We start from the raw sequence: 21,482 nt of genomic DNA on the forward strand, positions 1-21,482 counted from the left end.
CAGATACAGACGGACAAAATGGTGGTGGCTAACCAACCGGACATAGTGGTGGTAGGCAAACAGGAGAAGACGGCCATAGCGATCGATGTAGCGGTTCCGAATGACAGCAATATCAGGAAGAAGGAACACGAGAAGCTGGAGAAATACCAAGGGCTCAGAGAAGAGCTCGAGAGGATGTGGAGAGTGAAGGTAATGGTGGTCCCCGTGGTAATCGGAGCACTAGGTGCGGTGACTCCCAAGCTAGGCGAGTGGCTCCAGCAGATCCCGGGAACAACATCGGAGATCTCTGTCCAGAAGAGCGCAGTCCTGGGAACAGCTAAGATACTGCGCAGGACCCTCAAGCTCCCAGGCCTCTGGTAGAGGACCCGAGCTTGAAGGATAAAAACCGCCCGTTTATTTTATTTATGAGTACCAATAAAAGGTGTTGGAAGCCCAAACTTGATTAAATGACTGGCTTCAGGACCAAAATTAGTAAGTTAACATCAGACAAACAAAAAAGAGAGCTGCCTTGAACTCTGAAAATGTGAAAAGGCTAGTTTGTCTAAGTAACTGCCTGAAAGAGATGGACAGTAAATAAGCATGGATGGTATTGTGAGTCCAATGGGTTTGTTATTTTTTGCACTAAAATGTCTGATGATCAGAGTGTTTTAGTCTAATGTACAAAATAATTTTGGCTAAGGTTACTTAGAGTTTAAAAGTTAAGCTGGTCAAATAACCTTTTATGTTTCTGCCTTATTTTTTTCAGAAGAAAAACTGCACTTTATGTTGAAATTTATATAATTATTATTTAAAGACAATACCATTTTGAAAATGTACTTAAAGTACTCAAAATAGCACATTATTTTTAAGTCTGCCCAATTTTGGCCACCGATATTATTTTTGTTTCTCTGTTTTGAATTGAAATGGAATTTAAATACTTTTTTTCCCCAAGAAATTAAAAGAGCTTGAGTTTACAATATTCATGTCCATGTCTATTATTTATTCTGTCGCCCACTAAAACCCTTTCAAAATTAAAAAACATTTGTGCTTTTTTTTGTGTTTAAATGCAATTAATCTTGATTAATTAATTACAAAGCCTCTAATTAATGAGATTATTTTTTTTAATCGAGTCCCACCCCTAATACATATATATATATAAATATATATATATATGTCCACATAATAGATAGATATAAACATTTAAATGTCATATTCTCATGGTATCACCATGTTCATCCTAAAAACATGTAACATGATATGGCATGGATTAAGTGCCACTGTTTGTAAGATCGGTATCTTTCAGAGGTACTTGAAATAAGTAACTGAACAGACTCAGATGGAAAAGTAAAGCTGGAAGACTTTTCTTTCTAATCTTCCTTTATGGCATTGAAGCCTTCATCAGTAAGTTCAAGTGCCTTGGAGCTTTTGGATGTTTCAGCCTGCGGACACATCTTTGTTAACAAAACACAGCTTAATCTAGATGTTGGTGTTTGAGACTGAAGTGGAATACCAATACAACTTTTCCGATGGGTGATTTTTGGTCAACATTTACTAAATTAACTACATAATTGTTAAATTTTTGGGGGACCTTGAAAATACTGTTGGTTTTTTTTGATTATTTGTAGATATTTACACATAAATCACTCAGGTATGGTTTGTGTGTTGACTTTCTCCTCCTATTCAAACCTGCAGAAAAGAAGAGAGTATGTTTTCATACCAAAGCTTGACTCAAATGTTCCGAAAACATCACAAATTTTTCCAGATATAATACATTTTCAACAAAGGGTTGTGGCAATTGGCTGATGGTTATCCTGTTACATAGAGGGTGGGATGCATCCTGGGCAGGCCAGCAGCCAATCTGTGCCCAAAGAAACATTTTTAATTAATGAACCTGCTGTTGGTGTAAATACATACAGTTATTAATATTATCACCCTCCCGACACTGAAACAGATTTTAATGAATTACTGCCACAAAAAAGCACAAAAAAATTGAAGCAAAATATTAGTGAGATTATTACAAGACTTCTGCACAGTACTGTATCTTCATGTCTTTCTTTCAGCAATGTTTTTTGTTTATCATTCGGGTGGCACAGCTATATTATATACCAGTGCAACAGTTTAAACTGTTTACCAGTTAACGCCCCTGTTTGCTCACCTAACATTTACTTAGTGGCGTGCGTGTGTCAATGTGTAATTAAATATTTAGTTTATTTTTTTAAATTATAATAACACTGATATGATGATCAGAACGCTCCCAAAAAGGTACATAAAGACAGGGTTTCGTCCTTTTCTCTGACATCTTGCTACCAGCTACCGGCTCAGCAGCTTCGCCGGATCGTCCTAACAAGGTAACGTTTATGCTCTTTGTTCGTATCATAGCAGGAAAAGAAGAAATCATTTTTTACTATTATGTGTGTATAAATCTAATAATTATAGTGGGTAAATTTAACAATAATGCTGAAACTGCATCATGTGTGCCATAAAACTGAACATTGAATCATATTCCTTAATAATATTTACATTTAAAACTATTAAACTGCACACACTGATGAGGCTCTCCAACCATTTTCACTTTATAATATTATTGATTATAATGTTGATTATATAATATTGAGTATAATAATGATTATATATTATTATATATAATCAAATAATATATATTATATTATTATATATTATTGTTTCGCATTATCTGTAGAAAATATTTCTGTTATTGATCTGATAAGCCAGATTGTTTAGATTACTTTAGATTATAAGATTAGTTAAACTACAGGCATGTGTTAAAAACATGAAACTGACTATGGGTAGCCTTACTTTGGCTTCCGGCAACACTGTGAGAAATCCTTTAATTATTTTTGACCAGTATATTCTTCAACATGCTCATTAAAGTAATATGTAAGCTAGTGTTTTTTTTTACTTGTTTCATGTTCGTTATGGTTCATATTTGAGTATGGGTTTCAAGCAATCTTTCAGTTATTATTCTCTTTTATTTTTTGTGGCAACTGATAAAGAAAATAGTCTCATTTTTGCATTGTGTGCTCGTTTTGCATCCACACAATGTTTCTTAGCCAAGCAGTAGAAATACACCAGGTCTGTTTGTTCTATCTGTTCAGCTCTTCACTGAAATCCCACTCTAACATCATGCTATTCTCCGGACTCAGCAGCACGTTGCGTGAGTACAACAGACTGATTATTTACATATAAAAGTTTTTCATGAAGTCAGTAGCAAAGATTAAGTGTCACTCTTTTTAAGCTCGGTATCTTTCAGAGGTACTTGAGATGAGGTGCTGAACCAACTCAGGTGGAAAAGTAAAGCTGGAAGACTTTTCTTACTAATCTTCCTTTATAACATGTTTATAACTTATAACAAAAGTAATGTATGGGTTATTAATTATCGCCAAATAACTTGTAACATCTTTTAGGTTTGATTTAAAATCATTTAAAGTCAAAAATAAAGAATATAGTGTTAGTCTCCAACTTTCCTATGAGGGACAATAAAATAAAAATAAAAAACTGCTTTGTTTAACTAAAATCCAGGTTATAAAAAATCTTTACTTGTTCATCAGTTAATTTCTATACAGATGTCATGTCATAGTGTCATCCATTAAGAATGAACTTTAAAAAGATGCTGTTCTTACCGTGTTAGGCAAAAAAAAAACAAAAACAAAAAAACAATTATTCATAACGTATTTACCTTTTAAGTCATAAACATCCAGTTTTCCCCTTTGGTTTCCATTTCTTGTGTGAGTTGAGGGACAAATTAAACACAACAAACCCTATTAAGGTAAATTTGCACACATGATAAATGAATAAAACACCTGCAGTTAACACACAGTCTAATACTGAGGCTTCTTTTCTGATTTTCAGTTCTCGGAGCAACATGTTTACTCATGAGTTCAGGTAAATACACGTTTCAGTCACTTTTACCCTAATGTGCCTTTTTTTAACTTTATAATGCCACCTTGATCCGTGCTAATACATTTCCTGAACTTATATTTTCACTCTGATTACATGGGACCTGTTTTTTTTTCTATTCTGTCTGTTCATTTTAAATCATGTACAGTAAGTAACTCTGAGGGTAAACATAAGCATCTAGCAGTCTAGCTGTCTGAGCTGATGAAAGGTGAGATACATTTGATTGTGTTGTACAAAGTAATGCGATGCTGTTGTTGCTCAGGAAGCTGCCTGTTTTAACTGTGACTATTACCAATTAATGTGGGCGTGTTTCCTGAATCACTGGCGGGTGTTAATCTGATACGTAAGATAAGATAAGATAAGATAACCTTTATTAGTCCCACACGTGGGAAATTTGTTTTGTCACAGCAGGAAGTGGACAGTGCAAAAGTTATGAAGCAAAAATTAGAATAAAATAAAATAAGAATAAATACAGTACACAACTGTACAGAATAGAATAAAATAAAATACTATATACAGTAGAGTAAAATAGAATCAAATATACAATAAGATAAAAATAGAATACAAATGCTATATACAACTGAGTAAAAAATACAACGATGCCAGGAAGATTATTGCACTTAGTGTTATTGCACATGTGTGGATGTGTGTGTTTGATCAGTTAAAGTCTTTGTTGTGGAGTCTGACAGCAGTGGGGAGGAAAGACCTGCGAAATCTCTCCGTCCCACACCGTGGGTGCCGCAGTCTCCCACTGAAGGAGCTGCTCAGTGCTGTCACAGTCTCATGCATGGGGTGGGAGATGTTGTCCAACAGGGATGACAGCTTAGCCACCATTCTCCTGTCACTCACCACCTCCACTGGGTCCAGAGGGCATCCTAGAACAGAGCTGGCCCTTCGGATCAGCCTGTTCAGTCTCTTCCTGTCCCCAGCAGAGATGCTGCCACCCCAGCAGACCACACCGTAAAAGATGGCTGAGGCCACCACAGAGTCATAGAAGGTCTTCAGGAGTGGGCCCTCCACTCCAAACGACCTGAGTCTCCGCAGCAGGTACAGCCTGCTCTGCCCTTTCCTGTAGAGGGCGTCTGAGTTATGAGTCCAGTCCAGTTTGTTGTTCAGATGAACACCAAGGTACCTGTAGCTGTCCACAGCCTCAATGTCCATACCTTGGATGTTCAGTGGTTGCAGTGGAGGATGTTTGTGCCTGCGGAAGTCTACCACCAGCTCCTTGGTTTTACTGGCATTGATCTGGAGGTAGTTCAGCTGGCACCAGTCCACAAAGTCCTGAGTCAGTCCTCTGTACTCCTTGTCGTCCCCATCAGTGATGAGGCCGACTATTGCAGAGTCATCAGAGAACTTCTGCAGGAAGCACTGGGTGGAGTTGTGGGAGAAGTCTGCAGTGTAGATGGTGAAGAGGAACGTATTACGGTTCTTATCTGTTCGATGTGTGTGCATAACTGTGTGCCTCCTCTTTTACTGGATTCTGATACCAAGTACTGATACAGATAACTTTAACCTACAAGCAGCTGATGTAGGGTGGAGCATCCTGTCCTGATTTTTGACGTGAATGTGTCATCAAAATGCTTAAAATGAATGTTTTTAATGACAAGATTTGTGGCCAGATTATTGACTGGGAGAAAAAAGAGAGATCACATTACTTCAGTGTTAGCAACCTTTTTTTAACTTTAAGTTACAGAGCTGGGTAGTAACTAATTACATTTCCTCAGTTACACTTACTTGAGTAATTTTGGGGGAAAAATACTTTGAGGAGTACTTTTACTACACGGTACTTTTTACTTTTACTTGATTAATATTATTATGAAGTATCACTACTCTTACTTAACTAAAAATTCTGGCTACTCGACTCATTGTGAGTAACTTCAGTGAATGAATAATAAACACGTTTTAACCAAAAATGCATGAGACACAGACACAAACCTACAGCTTATGTCAACGTGAGACTTCTTGTTTTTACATGAGGTTTTGTTGTTTTAATGTTATTCTATCTGCTGAGACTGTTGTGCCATTTGGAGAAGTTTAATAGTGACTTGGAAAAGTGTTTGTTCTGCTTAGATGTTTTTTCTTCTTTTACTTGAGTAAAACTATGTTGAGGTAGTGCTACTATTACTTGAGTACAATTTTTGGCTACTCTACCCACCTCTGATTAGTTAGCACTGGATCGCCGTGCAATGCAGTGTATAGTGGCACTGTTTGTTTTTAAAGCCTTGAATGCTCTTGCACCTGCATATGTGGTAGATACTGTTGTGTCCAAACACTACCTCAAGATCATTAAGTTCTGTTCCTCAGTCACTCTTGACCATCCCGGTGTCAAAGCTTATTTCAAAAATTCTGGAACTGTGTTGTGTTATCTTATGTAAATAGTGTGAATGTGTGTAGGATGGAATTTTAGGAACCCTTTTATTTTTGTTTCTAGTATAAAGCACTTTGGTTTCTCATGTACTATATATAACATTTACTTACTATTGTGTAATTAAATTGATGGTATTTATATTTGGATATTTATTTGTTTTTAAAAAATGCAGGAAAAAACTATTAAATTGTGACTATAAAATTCCCAACACAGTACTTATTAATACAGCAAAGACTCACTACATATGAGATTATTTTTAATTTCAGGCTATACCAGAGCTGACGATGTGTCCCCACCAAAAAATGCCCGCTGTGACAGCGAGATCTGCCGCTTGAGCCACGGTAAGAAAAGCATACTCTGTATATAAAAGATCTACATAACTCCTGGGTTAGAAAAGTGAAGCTAATATGGAAGTGCCTTAAGCCAGCAAAAGAAGTCCATGATGCTTGGGAAGGTGTCTAAGATCCTCAGACAACCTTCTTCCCATCCCCCTCCTCCAGCTATTTCAGGGGACACCAAGGCATTCCCAAGCCAACTGAGAGATATAATCTCTCTAGTGTCGCCAGGCTGGACATGCTTAATACCCCTCACCTAGGAGGCATTCTGAAGGCATGCTGGTCAGGTGCCTAAACTGCATGATTCCCTGTGTCACCTTCTTCTCACCTTTTCCATCACTTCGAAACAAGACTCAGAGTCTCACAGTTGAAACTACATCATCAAGTTTGCCGCTGACATGACTGTGGTGGGTCTCATCAGCAAGAATGATGAGTCAGCATACAGAGAGGAGGCGCAACAGCTAACAGACTGCTGTAGAGTCAATAACCTGTCTCTGAACGTGGACAAAACAAAAGAGTTGACGGAGAGATCACTGTCCACTTAACATTGATGGATCCTCTGTGGAGGTCAGCAAGAGCACCAAATTCATTGGTGTTCACCTGGCAGAGAACCTCTCCTGGTCCCTCAACACCAGCTCCATAACTAAGAAGGCCCAACAGCATCTCTACTTCCTGCAGAAGTTGAGAAAAGCCCATGTCTCACCATCCATTCTCATCACCTTCTTCAGGGAGACTATCGAGAGGGTCTTGAGCTGCTGCATTACTGTCTGGTATGGTAACTGCACCTTATCGGATGGCAATACCCTACAACGGATAGTCAGAACAGCTGAGAAGATCATTGGAGCCTCTCTTCCCTCCATCACAGACACCTATCGCATCCTCAAAGCCATCAGCATTGTGGAGGACCCCATGCACCCCTCACACACACTCTTCACCCTGCTGCCTTCTGGCAAGAGGTACCAAAGGGCCTCACTGCCAAACTGCGAAACAGTTTCTTCCATCAAGCCATCAGACTGCTGAACACTCAGTGACTGGACTGACACACACACACACATACCTCCATACACGTCACTACCTCAAGCACTTATCTCCACAATGTCATACAGACAGACCCGCACACCTTCATACATTAACCTACTTTTTGCACAGTGCTCAGTCTTTTGCACAATCCACTGTCATTGTTGCACTTTTCTATTGCACTGTTGTGTCTGCACTGTCTTGTGTCTGTATCTTTCTGTTCTGTCTGGTGTTGCACTATCTATGTTTGATTTATTTATTTACTTATTTGCAATTTTTGCACATTTGCACTTCATGTAGTCCTGTGTTGATTGTCTGTTATATGTTATATGTAGCACCACGTTCTTGGAGGAACGTTGTCTCACTTCAGTGTGTACTGTACCAGTGCACATGGTTTAAATGACAAAAAAGGCACTTGACTTAACTTGAACTCCTAAAATAACTGAATACAACTTATACAAGTCTCCTGTTCTTCTGCTAAATAAAAGAAGATGTAGCTCCATCTGCAGCAGAAACTAGTCCCCCCAAAAAGCATTATGTTCTTTTAATAGAAATTATTTTTGTGTGTTATGTCACTTCTTAATGTCACAGAAATTAAAGTAATTGCTGATAATTAAAAAAAAAATGTATGTCTTTTATTAGTTGAGAGCATAACATGTGAAGGATCTCAGACAAACCTTCAGTGTGGTGAGTTTTTTTTATGTTTTATTCTTGAATTGAATTTCTTGAAATGGAAACATGGTTATAGTTTAATCTCTTCCCCAGACAAAGGACAGGTTTTAGTCATCCACAGTGCTAGTTACGGACGGCATGACAAAACCACGTGCTCTGATGGACGTCCTACATCTCAGCTCCAAGTTGTCACATGCTCAAGTTCCACAAGCGATGATGTTGTTGCTTCGAGGTACAGATGCTGACTCTCTTTCTTCAGCTTTGCATTTTCCCACAGATTGCACAATGTGCAGTATGTCAAACATCTGCTGACTCACATTTTATCTGCATTCGCAGCTGTAATGGGAAAAACAGCTGTACTATCCCAGCGACTAACTCTGTGTTTGGAGACCCCTGTGTTGGCACCTACAAGTACCTGGAGGTGGTTTATACTTGTCAGTGTAAGTACCTTAAACAGTAACTCAGAAAAAACTCAAAAAAAGACATTTCTAGCAACTAAGCAATCACAAGGACCATCATCTCTGGTTTCACTCAGTGGGGTCAGACTTCTCTTACTGAGACTGGAGCCTATCCCAGCAACCACAGGGCAAAAGGCAGGGTAGACCCTGGGCAGGTCGCTAGTCTGTCAGAGGGCTAACACATAGCCCTCTGACAGGGCTAATGACTGCGAATGACAGACAACCATTCGCATTCACATTCACACCTATGGGCAATTTAGACTTACCAATCAATTTAACCCCACTAACTACATGTCTTTGGATTGTGGGAGGAAGCTAGAATACCCATAGAGAACCCAGGGAGAACAGGGAGAACATGCAAACTCCACACAGAGGCCCCAGCCAGGTGGTGGAGTCAAACTCTGGACCTTCTTGCTGTGAGGCAGCAGTGCTAATCACTGCTTCACCGTGCTGCCCACTTTTATTTGTATATTTTTAAAAATGAATTCAGTTTTATTAGGACAATATTTCATATTATTTCCTGTTAAAAGGGAGTTTTTCCTTCCCACTGTCGCCAAAGTGCTTGCTCATAGGGGGTCATATGATTGTTGGGTTTTTCTCTGTATTTATTATTGTGCTATCTACTGTACAATATAAAGCGCCTTGAGGCGACTTTTGTTGTGATTTGGCGCTGTATAAATAAAATTGAATTGAATTGAATTGAATTTCAATCTGAAAATTTTTAATATGGTCTAGTACACCCCAAAGCCCCCTTTAGACTCATCCTGTTTACTGCAGATTTTTTGCTGTGTAATACAAATGGCAGTGGATGAAGCAGCTACAAAGTTTGTTGATCAGGTGCTTTGATGAAGGACTCCCACTAGTTTTTTCTCCCACTGCCCCTAAACAAGTTTCTATTGCAGGTCTTAGTGTACATCATTTAACACATCAGCGTGAAACAGAGCATTAAACAAAGCAAAGAATTTGTGTTGAGGTTTTTTTTATAATCCAATCATTCGAGTCACTGATGAATCATCAAATCAAATCAAATCAAATCAAATCACTTTTATTGTCACGTCACATGTGCAGGTACACTGGTACAGTACATGTGAGTGAAATTCTTGTGTGCGAGCTTCTCATTGCAGCTCTATCATATGTACACCTCTGCATCTCAAGATGGTGCTCCAAAACCAAACAAAACTTTATTCCACCTTTAAAAGTTAAAAGATGAATAATCATGAAACAAGAAAAAAGTGAGATGTGAAACAAGAAATGACAATTTAAAAAAAGGATAGTGAAAAAACCCCAAGACATCCGAAAGGTGATAATAAGTTTTTAAATAATCTAAATAAATGATATTCCATCATGTATACTTTGGATTATAAAATTCACAATATCCAAATTCAAAAAATATATTTATAAATGTGAGGAACTCAGAACTCTAATCGAAACCAAGGAGGAAAAGGTTCCAAAACAGTCTGTGATCGTGAACTAATAATCCATCTGCACATTAATTATTACAGTTTCTAATGTCATTTATGTTTTTCTCTCAGTCCAGACTGTAACGTGTGAAGGATCCGAGGCAAACCTTCAGTGTGGTGAGATTTTTCTTCTTTTTGTAACTTTATTGAATTCATTTGATTGAAATGGAAACATCTTTATACTTTAATGCTATGATCTCTTCCTCAGCTGAAGGACAGGTTTTAGTCGTCCACAGAGCTCATTTCGGGCGGCAGGACAAAACCACGTGCTCTCTTGGACGTTCTGCCTGCCAAATCAAAAATGTCGACTGCACAACTCCTGCAAGTATTAATTTGGTAACTGACAGGTACAGATGCTGACTGTCTTTCTTTGGCTTCATTTTTTCTCTTAGATGTGCAGTATGTCAAACCTATGATGACTTACTTTTTATCTGCATTCACAGATGTAGCGGGAAAAATAACTGTAGTCTCTCAGCAACCAGCTCTGTGTTTGGAGACCCCTGTATTGGCACCTACAAGTACCTGGAAGTGGATTATACTTGTCAGTGTAAGTATCATAAACTGCTGTGCAAATTCTGCCACAACCTTGCTGCTGCTGTGATTTAAGGTTGCACAAATAAAACTGAACTGAAGGAACACTTTGAGATGCAATAAAATGGACAGAAAAAATAAGACATTTGAAAGGTGATAATCAGTTTACAAAACACCAGTTAAAACATATTATGTTTTACATATACTGTATTATGCAGGATGCAAAATAATTTAACAAAAGATTAACTTTAATTGCTTTAAAATATAAATCCAAAATATAAAAACAAGGAACTCCAAAATCAAACCATAACCAAGAATGAAAATGTTGCAAAAGAATTCAAGTTACAAATTAAATCTGTGATCATTAATCAGTCTGCACATTAATTATTACAGCTTCTAATCAGATTTATGTTTTTCTCTCAGTCCAGAGTCTAACATGTGAAGGGTTTCAGGCAAACCTTCAGTGTGGTGAGTTTTTTTTTTTTTTGTAACTTTATTGAATTGACTGAAATATAAACATGGTTATATGTTAATGCTATGATCTCTTCCTCAGGTGAAGGACAGATTATTGTTGTCCATGGAGCTCATTATGGTCGCCATGACAAAACCACATGCTCTGCTGGACGTCCTGCTTCTCAGCTCCAAGTTGTCACGTGTTCAAGTCAGAGTAGTACTGATGTTGTTGCTAAAAGGTACAGATTGACTCTCTTTCTTCAGCTTTGCATTTTCTCACAGATTACACAATGTGGAGTATGTCAAACATCTGCTGACTCACATTTTATCTGCATTCAAAGCTGTAATGGGAAAAAAAGCTGTACTATCCCAGCGACCAACTCTGTGTTTGGAGACCCCTGTGTTGGTACCTACAAGTACATGCAGGTGGTTTATACTTGTCAGTGTAAGTACCTCAAGGAGTAACGCACCTTTGGTAGCGACCAAAGCAATCTTGAGAAGCATCCTCTTTGATTTCACGCAGTGCGATCACGCCGCTGTAACCGAGGCTTAATAATGGAAACTCAGTCATTCAGATCATGATAATTAATTAATAGGACATCTTCTTTTTTCACCTTGTCCTTTTTTAAAAAAAGCATCAATAAAATGTGGAGAATTCACAGCTAGTACTTCATGTCTAAATTGTCACTCACCATTGAGTTGACAAGCTGAAGTCGAACTAGGGTTTAGACACACCTTTGTGTGTCAACATGGTGCTGCAAAATCAAACTAAAAGACGAATAGACAGCAAACAAGGAAAATGGATGCCGGTTTAGCGCAGTGCGTTGAGTAGGCAACCACATGCCATACAGCTGAGAGCAACCAGCCTGGGTTTGAGTCCGACCTGAGGCCCTTTGCCGCATGTCTTCCCCTCTTTTGCTCTCTCTGCTTTCCTGTCCTTTCTTTACTGTCTGTCAAAAAAGCCAGAAAAATGTAAGATGCAAAAAAGGAAATTATATTAAAAAATATGGACATCTTGGACTGTGAAGACCAGGATATGTCCTTCAATGCATATATTAAACAAATATCTACGTCTGCTTTCTTCCATTTGTGCAATATCTTTAAAATTAGAAATATCCTGTCTCAGAGTGATACTGAAAAACTAGTTCATGCATTTATTGTTTCTTTTTATTTATTACTACTGTAATCTGTTATTATCAGGATGTCCTAAAAACTCCCTGAAAAGCCTTCAGCTAATCCAAAAGCAGCAAGAGTCCTGACAGGGACTAGAAAGAGAGAGCATATTTCTCCTGTTTTGGCTTCCCTTCATTGGGTCCCTGTTAAATCCAGAAGTGATTTTAAAATCCTGCTCCTCACATACAAGGTCTTAAATAATCAGGTCCCATCTTATCTTAATGACCTTATAGTACCATATCACCCTATTAGAGCACTTTGCTCTCGGGCTGCGGGCTGTTACTTGTTGTTCCTAGAGTATTTAAAAGTAGAAGGAGGGGCAGAGCCTTCAGCTTCTTATTTGGATTCAGGAGACAGACACTATCTCTATTTTTAAGATTAGTCTTAAAACTTTCCTCTTTGCTAAAGCAAATACTGTAGATAGGGCTGGATCAGGTGACCCTGAATCATCCCTTAGTTATACTGCAATAGGTGAAGGCTGCTGGGGGATTCCCATGATCCACTGAGCATTTCTTCTTCAGTTACCTTTTTCACTCACTACGTGTTTAAACACCTTTCTGCATTTAATTATGAGATATTATTAATCTCTGTCTCTCTTCCACAGCATGTATTTTGTCCTGTCTTCCCCTCTCTGAACTTGGTTCTGCTGCAGGTTTCTTCTTGTTAAAACAGAGTTTTTCCTTTCCACTGTCACCAAACTGCTTGGTTGCGTTTGCTCATAGGGGGTCATATGATTGATGGGGTTTTCTCTGTTGTATTATTGTAGGGTCCTTACCTTACAATATAACAGCTGTTGTTGTGATTTGGTGCTGTACAAATAAAATAAAATTGAAATGCAATTGAGTTGAAAAAAAGACATCTAAAAAGTGATAATTAGTTTCTAAAAGACAAAATCAATTATATTATGTCATACATGTATTATGGATTTAATGACTCAAGTACAGTATACGGGATGCAAAATAATTTAACAAAAGATGAAGATTCACACAATCCAAAGTCAAAATATAAATTCAAAATATAAATATCAAGAAGTCAAAGATCAAATCAAAACCCAGAAGGAAAAGATTGCAAATTAAAACTGCGATTGTGAACTAATAATCAGTCTGCACATGAATTTTTACAGTTTGTAATGTGATTTATGTTTTCCTCTCAGTCCAGACTGTAACATGTGAAGGATCTCAGATAAACCTTCAGTGTGGTGAGTTTTTTCTTTTGTAACTTTACTGAATTCATTTGATTGAAATGGAAACATGTTTATACTTTAATGCTATGATTTCTTCCTCAGGTAAAGGACAGGTTTTAGTCATCCACAGAGCTGATTATGGGCGGCGTGACAAAATTACGTGCTCTGCTGGACGTCCTGCCTCTCAGCTCCAACTTGAAACGTGCTCAAGTCCTGGGAGCAAGAATATTGTTGCTAACAGGTACAGATGCTGATTATCTTTCTTCAGCTTTGCATTTCCCCACAGATTACACAATGTGCAGGATTTTAAACATCTACTCACCTTTTAACTGCATTTACAGCTGTAATGGGAAAAACAGCTGTACAATCTCAGCAAGCAACTCTGTGTTTGGAGACCCCTGTGTTGGCACCTACAAGTACCTGGGAGTGGTGTATGCTTGTTACTGTAAGTACTTTAAATGGTAATGTACTTTAAAAAAATGCTAGCAACAAAGCAATCACAAGGACCATCATAGTTTATTTCATCCTACATGGTCAGACTAAGAATTAAGAAAGGACATTCAGTCATTCAAATCATGGTGTTTAACAGGAAATCTTCTTTTTATGACTCTGACACAGACTTAATATCTCTCCTGGGCTTTCGGTATGGCCTACTTCCAGTTCATAATCCCCTGATCATTCTTGATGGACCCAATACACATCCTGGTCAAATTTCCAAACCACCTCAGTTGGCTCATTTTAATGTGGAGGAGCTTAACTCTGAGCACCTCACAAATGATCCAGCTCTTCGGCCTATCTCAGCTTCCACCACTTGCATCCGCGATCTCATTCTTTATAGAGCTTCATAAGTGTAGGATTATGGATGGACTGGGAAACTGACAGCTTCCCTTTCACACTCAGAGCTCTCTTCACCACATTTGGCACAGCATGTGCATCAGTGCTAATGCCACACAATTCTGTATGTCAAGCTCCCCCTCTACTCCTCTTATTCTTAATCAAGACACCAAGATACCTGAATCCTCCACTTGGAGTAATAACCCATTCCTGACTCAGAGTGGCATTTTCCAGCTAAGAACCATCTCTTCGATTTTGGGCTAATTCTAATCTCAGGCATGTCACACTCAGCTGTAAACCATCCAAGAGTGAGCCTGAGGTCAGCAAATTCACATCATTTGCAGAAAATGGCGAGAACATCCTGAGGCCACCAAACCAGATACCTTCCATTGTTTTGCTGCAATGGAAGGTATCTGCTGCAAAGTAGCTCTGACGGAATCTAACACCCACTGAGAATGAGCTTGACTTTTTATTGGCAATGAAGACCAAGGTTTCAGAATGGCAGTACGGGACTGAACTGCCCAAAACAATGGACCATTCATTTAATACCACCGAAGCACTGCCCACAGGATCTTACACACCATCTAATATTCCGATAGAAGAACTGCCTTCTCCAGGATCCTGGCAGCCTTCTCCTGGCTGAGAACCAGCCTATTTATTTATGTCATCTGTAATGGACATTTGCTTTTGGTCTATATCCTTTGACTTATTTGAGCTACCCCACTAAGTCCTGATGTACTAAATAGAGGAATTCCTGGGCTTTTCATTGATATCTCATGTGTTTGGGTGGCCTCTTTTAGCTCCAAAGAGGCAAGAAATCGCAAAAAAAGTTCAATGAAGATTGAACTTTCTTCAAAGATTCTTTTTTCCACGGTTCTCAGGAGGATATATCTTGCCAGTGAGGCTGAGGAGTGTGATCCCCATAAAGCTGGAAGCACTACCCCGGTCTGCAAAACCAAAGGCACTGTCCCCAACTTCCACGCAATGTTGCAGAGGCACGTCAGTGCCCTAACATTGAAAAACTCAGGGCGAGTCTCATCCACCACAGGATCACCACGGAGTTGTTCATCTACCCAATTTTGTGCTTTTTCAAAAGTCTAGTCTTTTGACAAAGGACCAAGGAAAAATAAGAGGGTGTATAAACATATGACTAACTGGGAATTAGATACAACTGAGCAACAGACACAGGTAACACAGGCAAGTAACTGGACAATCAAACAGTAGCACTGCACAACCCGAAGAAAGACATAACTAAAACAGGGAAAGAGCAACTGATACTGAATCAAGGAGACACTGAAACATCCATGCATTCTGGCACAAGGCCAGAACCAAGACAGGTGGTGGGACAATGAAACGTGAAAAACAAATACTGAGGAATGGAATTGAATGTAAAAATTAATTGAGAACATGGTAGCGGTATAAGAAGTGGAAGGCAGTAAAACTTAAACGTCAAAAGATTAAAGAAAATTTTACCTTCAAAGTAAAGCAGGGAATATACAAACTACAGCTGAGATTGGAGCATGATAACAGACAATGAAGCACAAACACATGAATGAGAGAGAAGGAATATCCAGGAGGCATTCAGGAGGCTAGACTAACAAACACAATCTAAACATAAACCTTAACTCATTAATTTCACGTAAGCTAAGGCTTCAAAATTACAAAAATAAAACTCATCACTAAATCTTTTCTTTTCTTTTCTAGGAAAACATTAAGTCAACTATTCATTGTGTGATCTGACATGAAAATGTCGCATCCCCACTGTTGATGTCACTTCCACTAGAATGTCGAGCCTCGATGACATCACTGCTGGAAGATGTATTGACAAATATGATTTCATATCACAATAAAAACAAATAAACACATATCCTAAGCAGCAAACAGTCTCTCTTGCTTTTATTATTTCATTTTAGATGTTTGCATAATATATTGATGATGAAAAGAAAATCTAGTAAAGTCATACACGTATGTGCAAGTCACAAAAACAAATGTACATACACATACATAGTATACACAATCAAAACCTTGTCAGCATCACAAAGAAAAATAGACTCAAAAGTCTGCTGTCAAGGCTGTGTGCAGGCGGGCAGGAAAAGGACCCAACATGCAGGCTCATGGAGGCGGAATTTAAACTCAAAAACCACAGTTTTATTGCTAGCAACAGATTAAAACAAAACCTAAACTGGGACAGAAACTTCATGAAAACAAAACACACAGGCCAGAATGAGGGACGACACGACAACAAACGGGAACACACACAGACACTGAATACAGCTGGAGAACAGGGCGTGAAACACGGCTGTGTGAATGTGGTACATTCATCACATTATTGTACTGCAAGATTCAGTTGTTTCCACTTGGTAAAATGTCATAAACCAAAATTATGCAATGACACACAGATCTAGTTTCTAGGACCCTAAATGCCTAGCTATTACGAAACCCATGCTTTCTAAGTAGATCAGTTAAACATATTTCTGTCTCAAGAGACGATGGTTTAGCATCCAGACAGGTTTAACATGTTTCAGGTACGCTGTGAGTGACTGAGAAGTCTATCCATGAGTGGCTGTCTTAATTGCACACAACACAAACGAATGGAGACGCCAGCTGAGGTTGGTGTTTGGCTGCCTTCCTACTGACTGTCTTTCAGAGTGGTGTAGGTTGTAGGGTGTAGTGTAGTGGTGTCCTATTTTCATGTAATCTGTAGCTCTTGTGTCTGTAATTAATTTTACAGACATTTTTAAAGCACAGCCATGGGCACCCAGTTGGTTACAAGCCATCCATCAACTCACCGCAACGCTGGTCCTTTGGGATACAGCAAGGTTACATTCTTCCGACGTGGCCAGGCCAAGCCAGCTTAAACTCAAATTGTTCCTTAGTTATAGAGTCTTAAGTTAGATTTAGTAGAATTTTAGAAATGCATTCATTTTTGACAGTGACATCAAGACTTGCTGCCTCATATTTTCTATACTCATACCTCACAAAGCATAGGCCAGGATGAGGCAGAAGGCATTTTATTCCAAACTGTGGAATGGGAGTCAGTCTTAATGCTGTCGGCAGATGAGGTGGAGAAAAGTGAGACATCAGGAGAGGAAGATAAAAGCTCAGAGGAGGACATATCAAATTTAGAGGAGGATATTAAGAAGTTTAATGTAGGCCTTTGCAGTTTTAAGGTATAGCGATATCTGGAAGAGGAAATAACCTTTTTCACTTGAATACGCACATACACATCAGGTAAGTATTTGATTTCTTATTTTTTCCTATCAATTTATGTTGTAAATAATAATATATTAAAAATGCATTAAACTGTACCTGTCCTGTCTTTATCAATTCAATTTCAACCAAAGTGACATTGGGTTGAATTGTTTTTAGGATGAAACATGAAAGCAAGACAATGCTTCCCATAACCTCCAAAAATTGTCCTCTATTGCATGAAACAGGAAACACACAATCTAGTTTTAGAGAAAATAAATAAATAAAAATCAGCATACAAACAAGCAGGAGATGGTCATTTCTGAAGGTAACATTAAAACTGAAAACATTAAAAGACTAAAATATTCTTCAGCACATCTCTGGTCACTAAATAACTTAGAATCGATTATCCAAACTTACATTTTCCTTGTTAGAGCAGATTCAATACGATGACATAGATTTTTCAGCAATCTGGAAAGTGAGAACTCTCTTAAACATAATGCAACAAGACTGCCATGGAAAGATGTTTCCTAGCTGGTGTCCTGTTTTCCCATCCATCCATTCTTCTCCTCCTTATCAGGGTCATGGCAAGGGGGATGGCAAGAGCCTATCCCAGCTGTCATAGGGTGAGAGGCGGGGAACATGCACATACACGTCTGTGTATTTAACCTCTGTGTTTTCTTCTGCTTATCACTGGTCCATCTGTGTAGCATTTTCACGCTCCTCTCAAACTCACACACATTAAAAACAACGATCTGCCCTCAAAGACTTTCAAGACTGTTAGCCATGCTAGTGAGTCTAAGACTGCTAATCCAGAGTTTGCTAATCCAACCACAAAAACTTTAAGGACTGCCAGCTGTGGTGAGAAAGGTGTAAAAAAGTATTTTCGCAAAGTCCTTTTTTTCTGAGCCAGCTCCTCTGCCTCCGTGTGCTCCTGCTCCCAGGGAAGCTGTGGTCCAGTAATCCCCTGCACCTGTATCAGTTCCTCAGGTGAGGGAGGCTGAGGTCCAGCTGGTCCCTACTCCAGTTTAAATCTACAAAATGAAGTAGGTCAGCTGATCATATGTACACTAAGAAAACGTTGGGTTACTTAACGTAATCCCTGGTTCTTTGATAACAGAGTGAGGTGTTTCACTATGGGAATCGCCTCGGCGTGACCAACTACGGAAGCTCCAATGACACCACGTCTGTCTATGACAGACCTGTCGAGCCGTGCTAAGGGCTCCGCCCCCTCCTTCTAACACGGCCGACCAGCTCCTCCTAACTCATTCCAAGCAGATTTCTTTCCGTGCCTATGCAAGGAGGGAAGTGTTGGTGAAACACCTCACTCTGTTATCAAAGAACCAGGGATTACGTTAAGTAACCCAACGTTCTTTTTCTAACTTCGCTCGGTGTTTCACTATGGGAGATATGGCCCACTCCCGGATTGCGCCAGCTCCCGAAGCTACTCTCCAGTACTACTCCAGGATCTCAGGTTGAACCTGAGGCACCAGAATCCAGCACTGCCCGAGCCAGGGACAACTGAGCAATGTCCAGGCGATAAAATCGGACAAACGTGTGTGGCGTAGCCCAGCTTTCTGCCGCACAAATATCCTGGACTGATACACCTCTGAAAAAAGCCCAGGATGTGGCCACACCCCTAGTGGAGTGAGCTCGGAGTCCCGGGGGGGCCTGCGAGCCCTTACAGCTATAAGCCAGAGCTATGGCCTCTACAATCCAATGAGCTAGCCTCTGGCGTGATACGGGCCTGCCCTTGTGAGAGGAGGCCCAGGAAACAAACAGCTGCTCCGACTTCCTGAATCCAGCTGTTCTGTCAACATAAGTCCCCAAGGCCCGCACAGGGCACAAAGTGTTCAGCCCCTGCTCCGTCTCTGAAGAGAATGGAGGGGGGTGAAAAGCCAGGAGCTCTACCGTAGAGCACCTGTATGACGTTTCCAATACCTTAGGGACAAAGGCTGGGTTAGGCCTCAGGCGTGCTTTAGTGAGTCCCGGGGCCAGCTGTAGACAAGAGGGGTGAATAGACAGAGCCTGCAATTCACTAACTCGCTTGGCTGTGGTTAGAGCCAACAGCAGAGTGGTTTTAAGAGAGAGAAACTTCAACCCCACTGCCCCAATAGGCTCAAAGGGGTGGTGGGAGAGGGCGTCTAAAACGACTGACAGATCCGATAAAGGGACCAGTGGTCTAGAAACTGGGAGTGTTCGACGCGCCCCTCTCATGAAGCGACATACAAGGGGGTGCTGACCGGCAGGTTTATCACCAAACCCCACGTGGCAGCTTTATGGTGGAAAAAGCTCTCCTTTTGTCCAGCAAATCCTGAAGAAAACACAACATTTCCACCACTGAACACTGAAAAGGGATAATCTGCTTTTCATGGCACCACCCTTCAAAAACACGCCATTTACTGCTGTAAATGGAACGAGTGGAGGAGGCTCTGGCATTCTGAATGGTTTCAATAACCTTCGGAGGCATGCCTGCTGCCTTCAAATTCCACCTTTCACGGGCCAGGCCCAGAGAGCAACCTGGTCTGGATGGGGATGGTATATCTCCCCACGCGCCTGAGACAGAAGGTCCCTGCGGACGGGGAGTGGCCATGGCTCGTCCACCAGAAGCTGGATGATTTCTGCTATCCAGTGTTTGGATGGCCACCGTGGAGCTATTAAAATCAGTGACAGCCCCTGATCCCTCACTCTGATCAGTGTAGGGGAGATCAGGCTGAGGGGAGGGAAAGCATACAGCAGAGTTTTTGGCCATGGATGGGCCAGCGCATCCACGCCCAGTGGCGCATCTGCGTCTGACAGGGAGAAAAACTGAGGGCACTGTGTGTTTTCTCGCGAGGCGAAGAGATCTACGGCAGCCCGGCTGTATCTCTGCCAAATCTGCTCCACCACCTGTGGGTGAGGTCTCCATTCTCCGAACAGTGGATTTCCTCTGGACAGGAGGTCCGCTCCCCTATTCAGATTCCCGGCACGTGAGTTGCCCGAAGGGAGCGGAGCCGAGTGCTGCTCCACACAATTATTTCCCTGGCTAACCTGTGTAGCTGCCGGGAACGGGTGCTGCCCTGGTGGTTGATATAAGCAACTACAGTGGAGTTGTCTGTTTTCACTAAAACATGCTGTCCCCGGAGATACGGCAGAAAATGCCGTAAGGCTAGGAGCACCGCGCGGAGCTCCAGCACATTTATGTGATTCAGAGCGAGTCTCTGTGACCAAACGCCATTCACTGCTCTGCCCATCATAGTTGCACCCCAGCCTGACAGGGATGCATCTGTGGTCAGCGTCACCCTGGATGATACTGCCCCGAGAGGTACCCCCGCAGCGAAAGCTGTCGGGTTCCTCCAAGGCCGGAGAACCGCGATACACGGCTGCGTTATTTTTACACCACGACTGAGATGTCGGCGGGGGCACAGCTGCAGAGAAGCGACCCACCGCTGAAAATCTCTCATCATAAGCAGCCCCTAATGTACCACCGATATCACCGAGGCCATGAGGCCGAGGAGGCGGAACAGCACAACTTTCCCCAGCTGAAAACGGGAATGACAGTGAGTGAAGGATGCGATCCTCCGCTCTGAAAATGCGATACGATAAGAGATGGAGTCTATTCTGAGCCCCAGATACTCTGTAAACTGTGCGGGTTCCAAGTGGCTCTTTTCCAGGTTGATTGTGAACCCAAGCTCCGTGAGGTGATTCACTACCACCTCGGAGTCTTTGATCGACTGCTCGCGCGATCGTGAGCATATTAGAAAATCGTCTATGTAAGAGAATATTCTGATGCCGCTGTTCCTTAACGGAGCCAGCGCTGCCTCCACACATTTGCTGAACACCCTTGGGGCTAAGGATAGCCCGAATGGGATAGTTTGAAACTCGTACGCTACGCTCTGATAAGCGAACCTGAGATATTTCCTGTGTGGAGGATAA

At 40.6% G+C, this 21,482-nt stretch overlaps 1 protein-coding gene across 2 annotated transcripts; it reads left to right on the plus strand.

The window, feature by feature from the left end:
* The first annotated feature begins 2,204 nt into the window (after window positions 1–2,204).
* On the plus strand, window positions 2,205–16,259 carry LOC100704041 (L-rhamnose-binding lectin CSL3). Of its 2 annotated transcripts, XM_019349368.2 has the most exons (17): window positions 2,205–2,327; window positions 3,093–3,151; window positions 3,847–3,879; window positions 6,529–6,603; window positions 8,257–8,301; window positions 8,380–8,518; window positions 8,623–8,726; window positions 10,277–10,321; window positions 10,413–10,551; window positions 10,648–10,751; window positions 11,159–11,203; window positions 11,289–11,427; window positions 11,530–11,633; window positions 13,515–13,559; window positions 13,647–13,785; window positions 13,886–13,989; window positions 16,083–16,259. In XM_019349368.2, coding segments are annotated over exons 2-17 (1,293 nt in total). In that variant the 5' UTR covers window positions 2,205–2,327; window positions 3,093–3,120; the 3' UTR covers window positions 16,085–16,259. The 2 variants fall into 2 exon arrangements, with proteins under 2 accessions (XP_019204913.1, XP_025757224.1); XM_025901439.1 differs by lacking the exons at window positions 10,413–10,551; window positions 10,648–10,751; window positions 11,159–11,203.
* The last annotated feature ends 5,223 nt before the right edge of the window (window positions 16,260–21,482 follow it).

This window comes from Oreochromis niloticus, linkage group LG20, assembly GCF_001858045.2.
Source record: "Oreochromis niloticus isolate F11D_XX linkage group LG20, O_niloticus_UMD_NMBU, whole genome shotgun sequence".
NCBI lineage: Eukaryota > Metazoa > Chordata > Actinopteri > Cichliformes > Cichlidae > Oreochromis > Oreochromis niloticus.

Bases quoted from the DNA above. Each gene is read 5' to 3' on its own strand.
- LOC100704041 (XM_019349368.2), top strand. From the start codon at position 3,121: ATGCTATTCTCCGGACTCAGCAGCACGTTGC. The intron at 10,752-11,158 runs GTAAGTATCATA...TTTTTCTCTCAG, and splicing joins AGTGGATTATACTTGTCAGT to TCCAGAGTCTAACATGTGAA. The intron at 11,428-11,529 runs GTACAGATTGAC...CTGCATTCAAAG, and splicing joins ACTGATGTTGTTGCTAAAAG to CTGTAATGGGAAAAAAAGCT.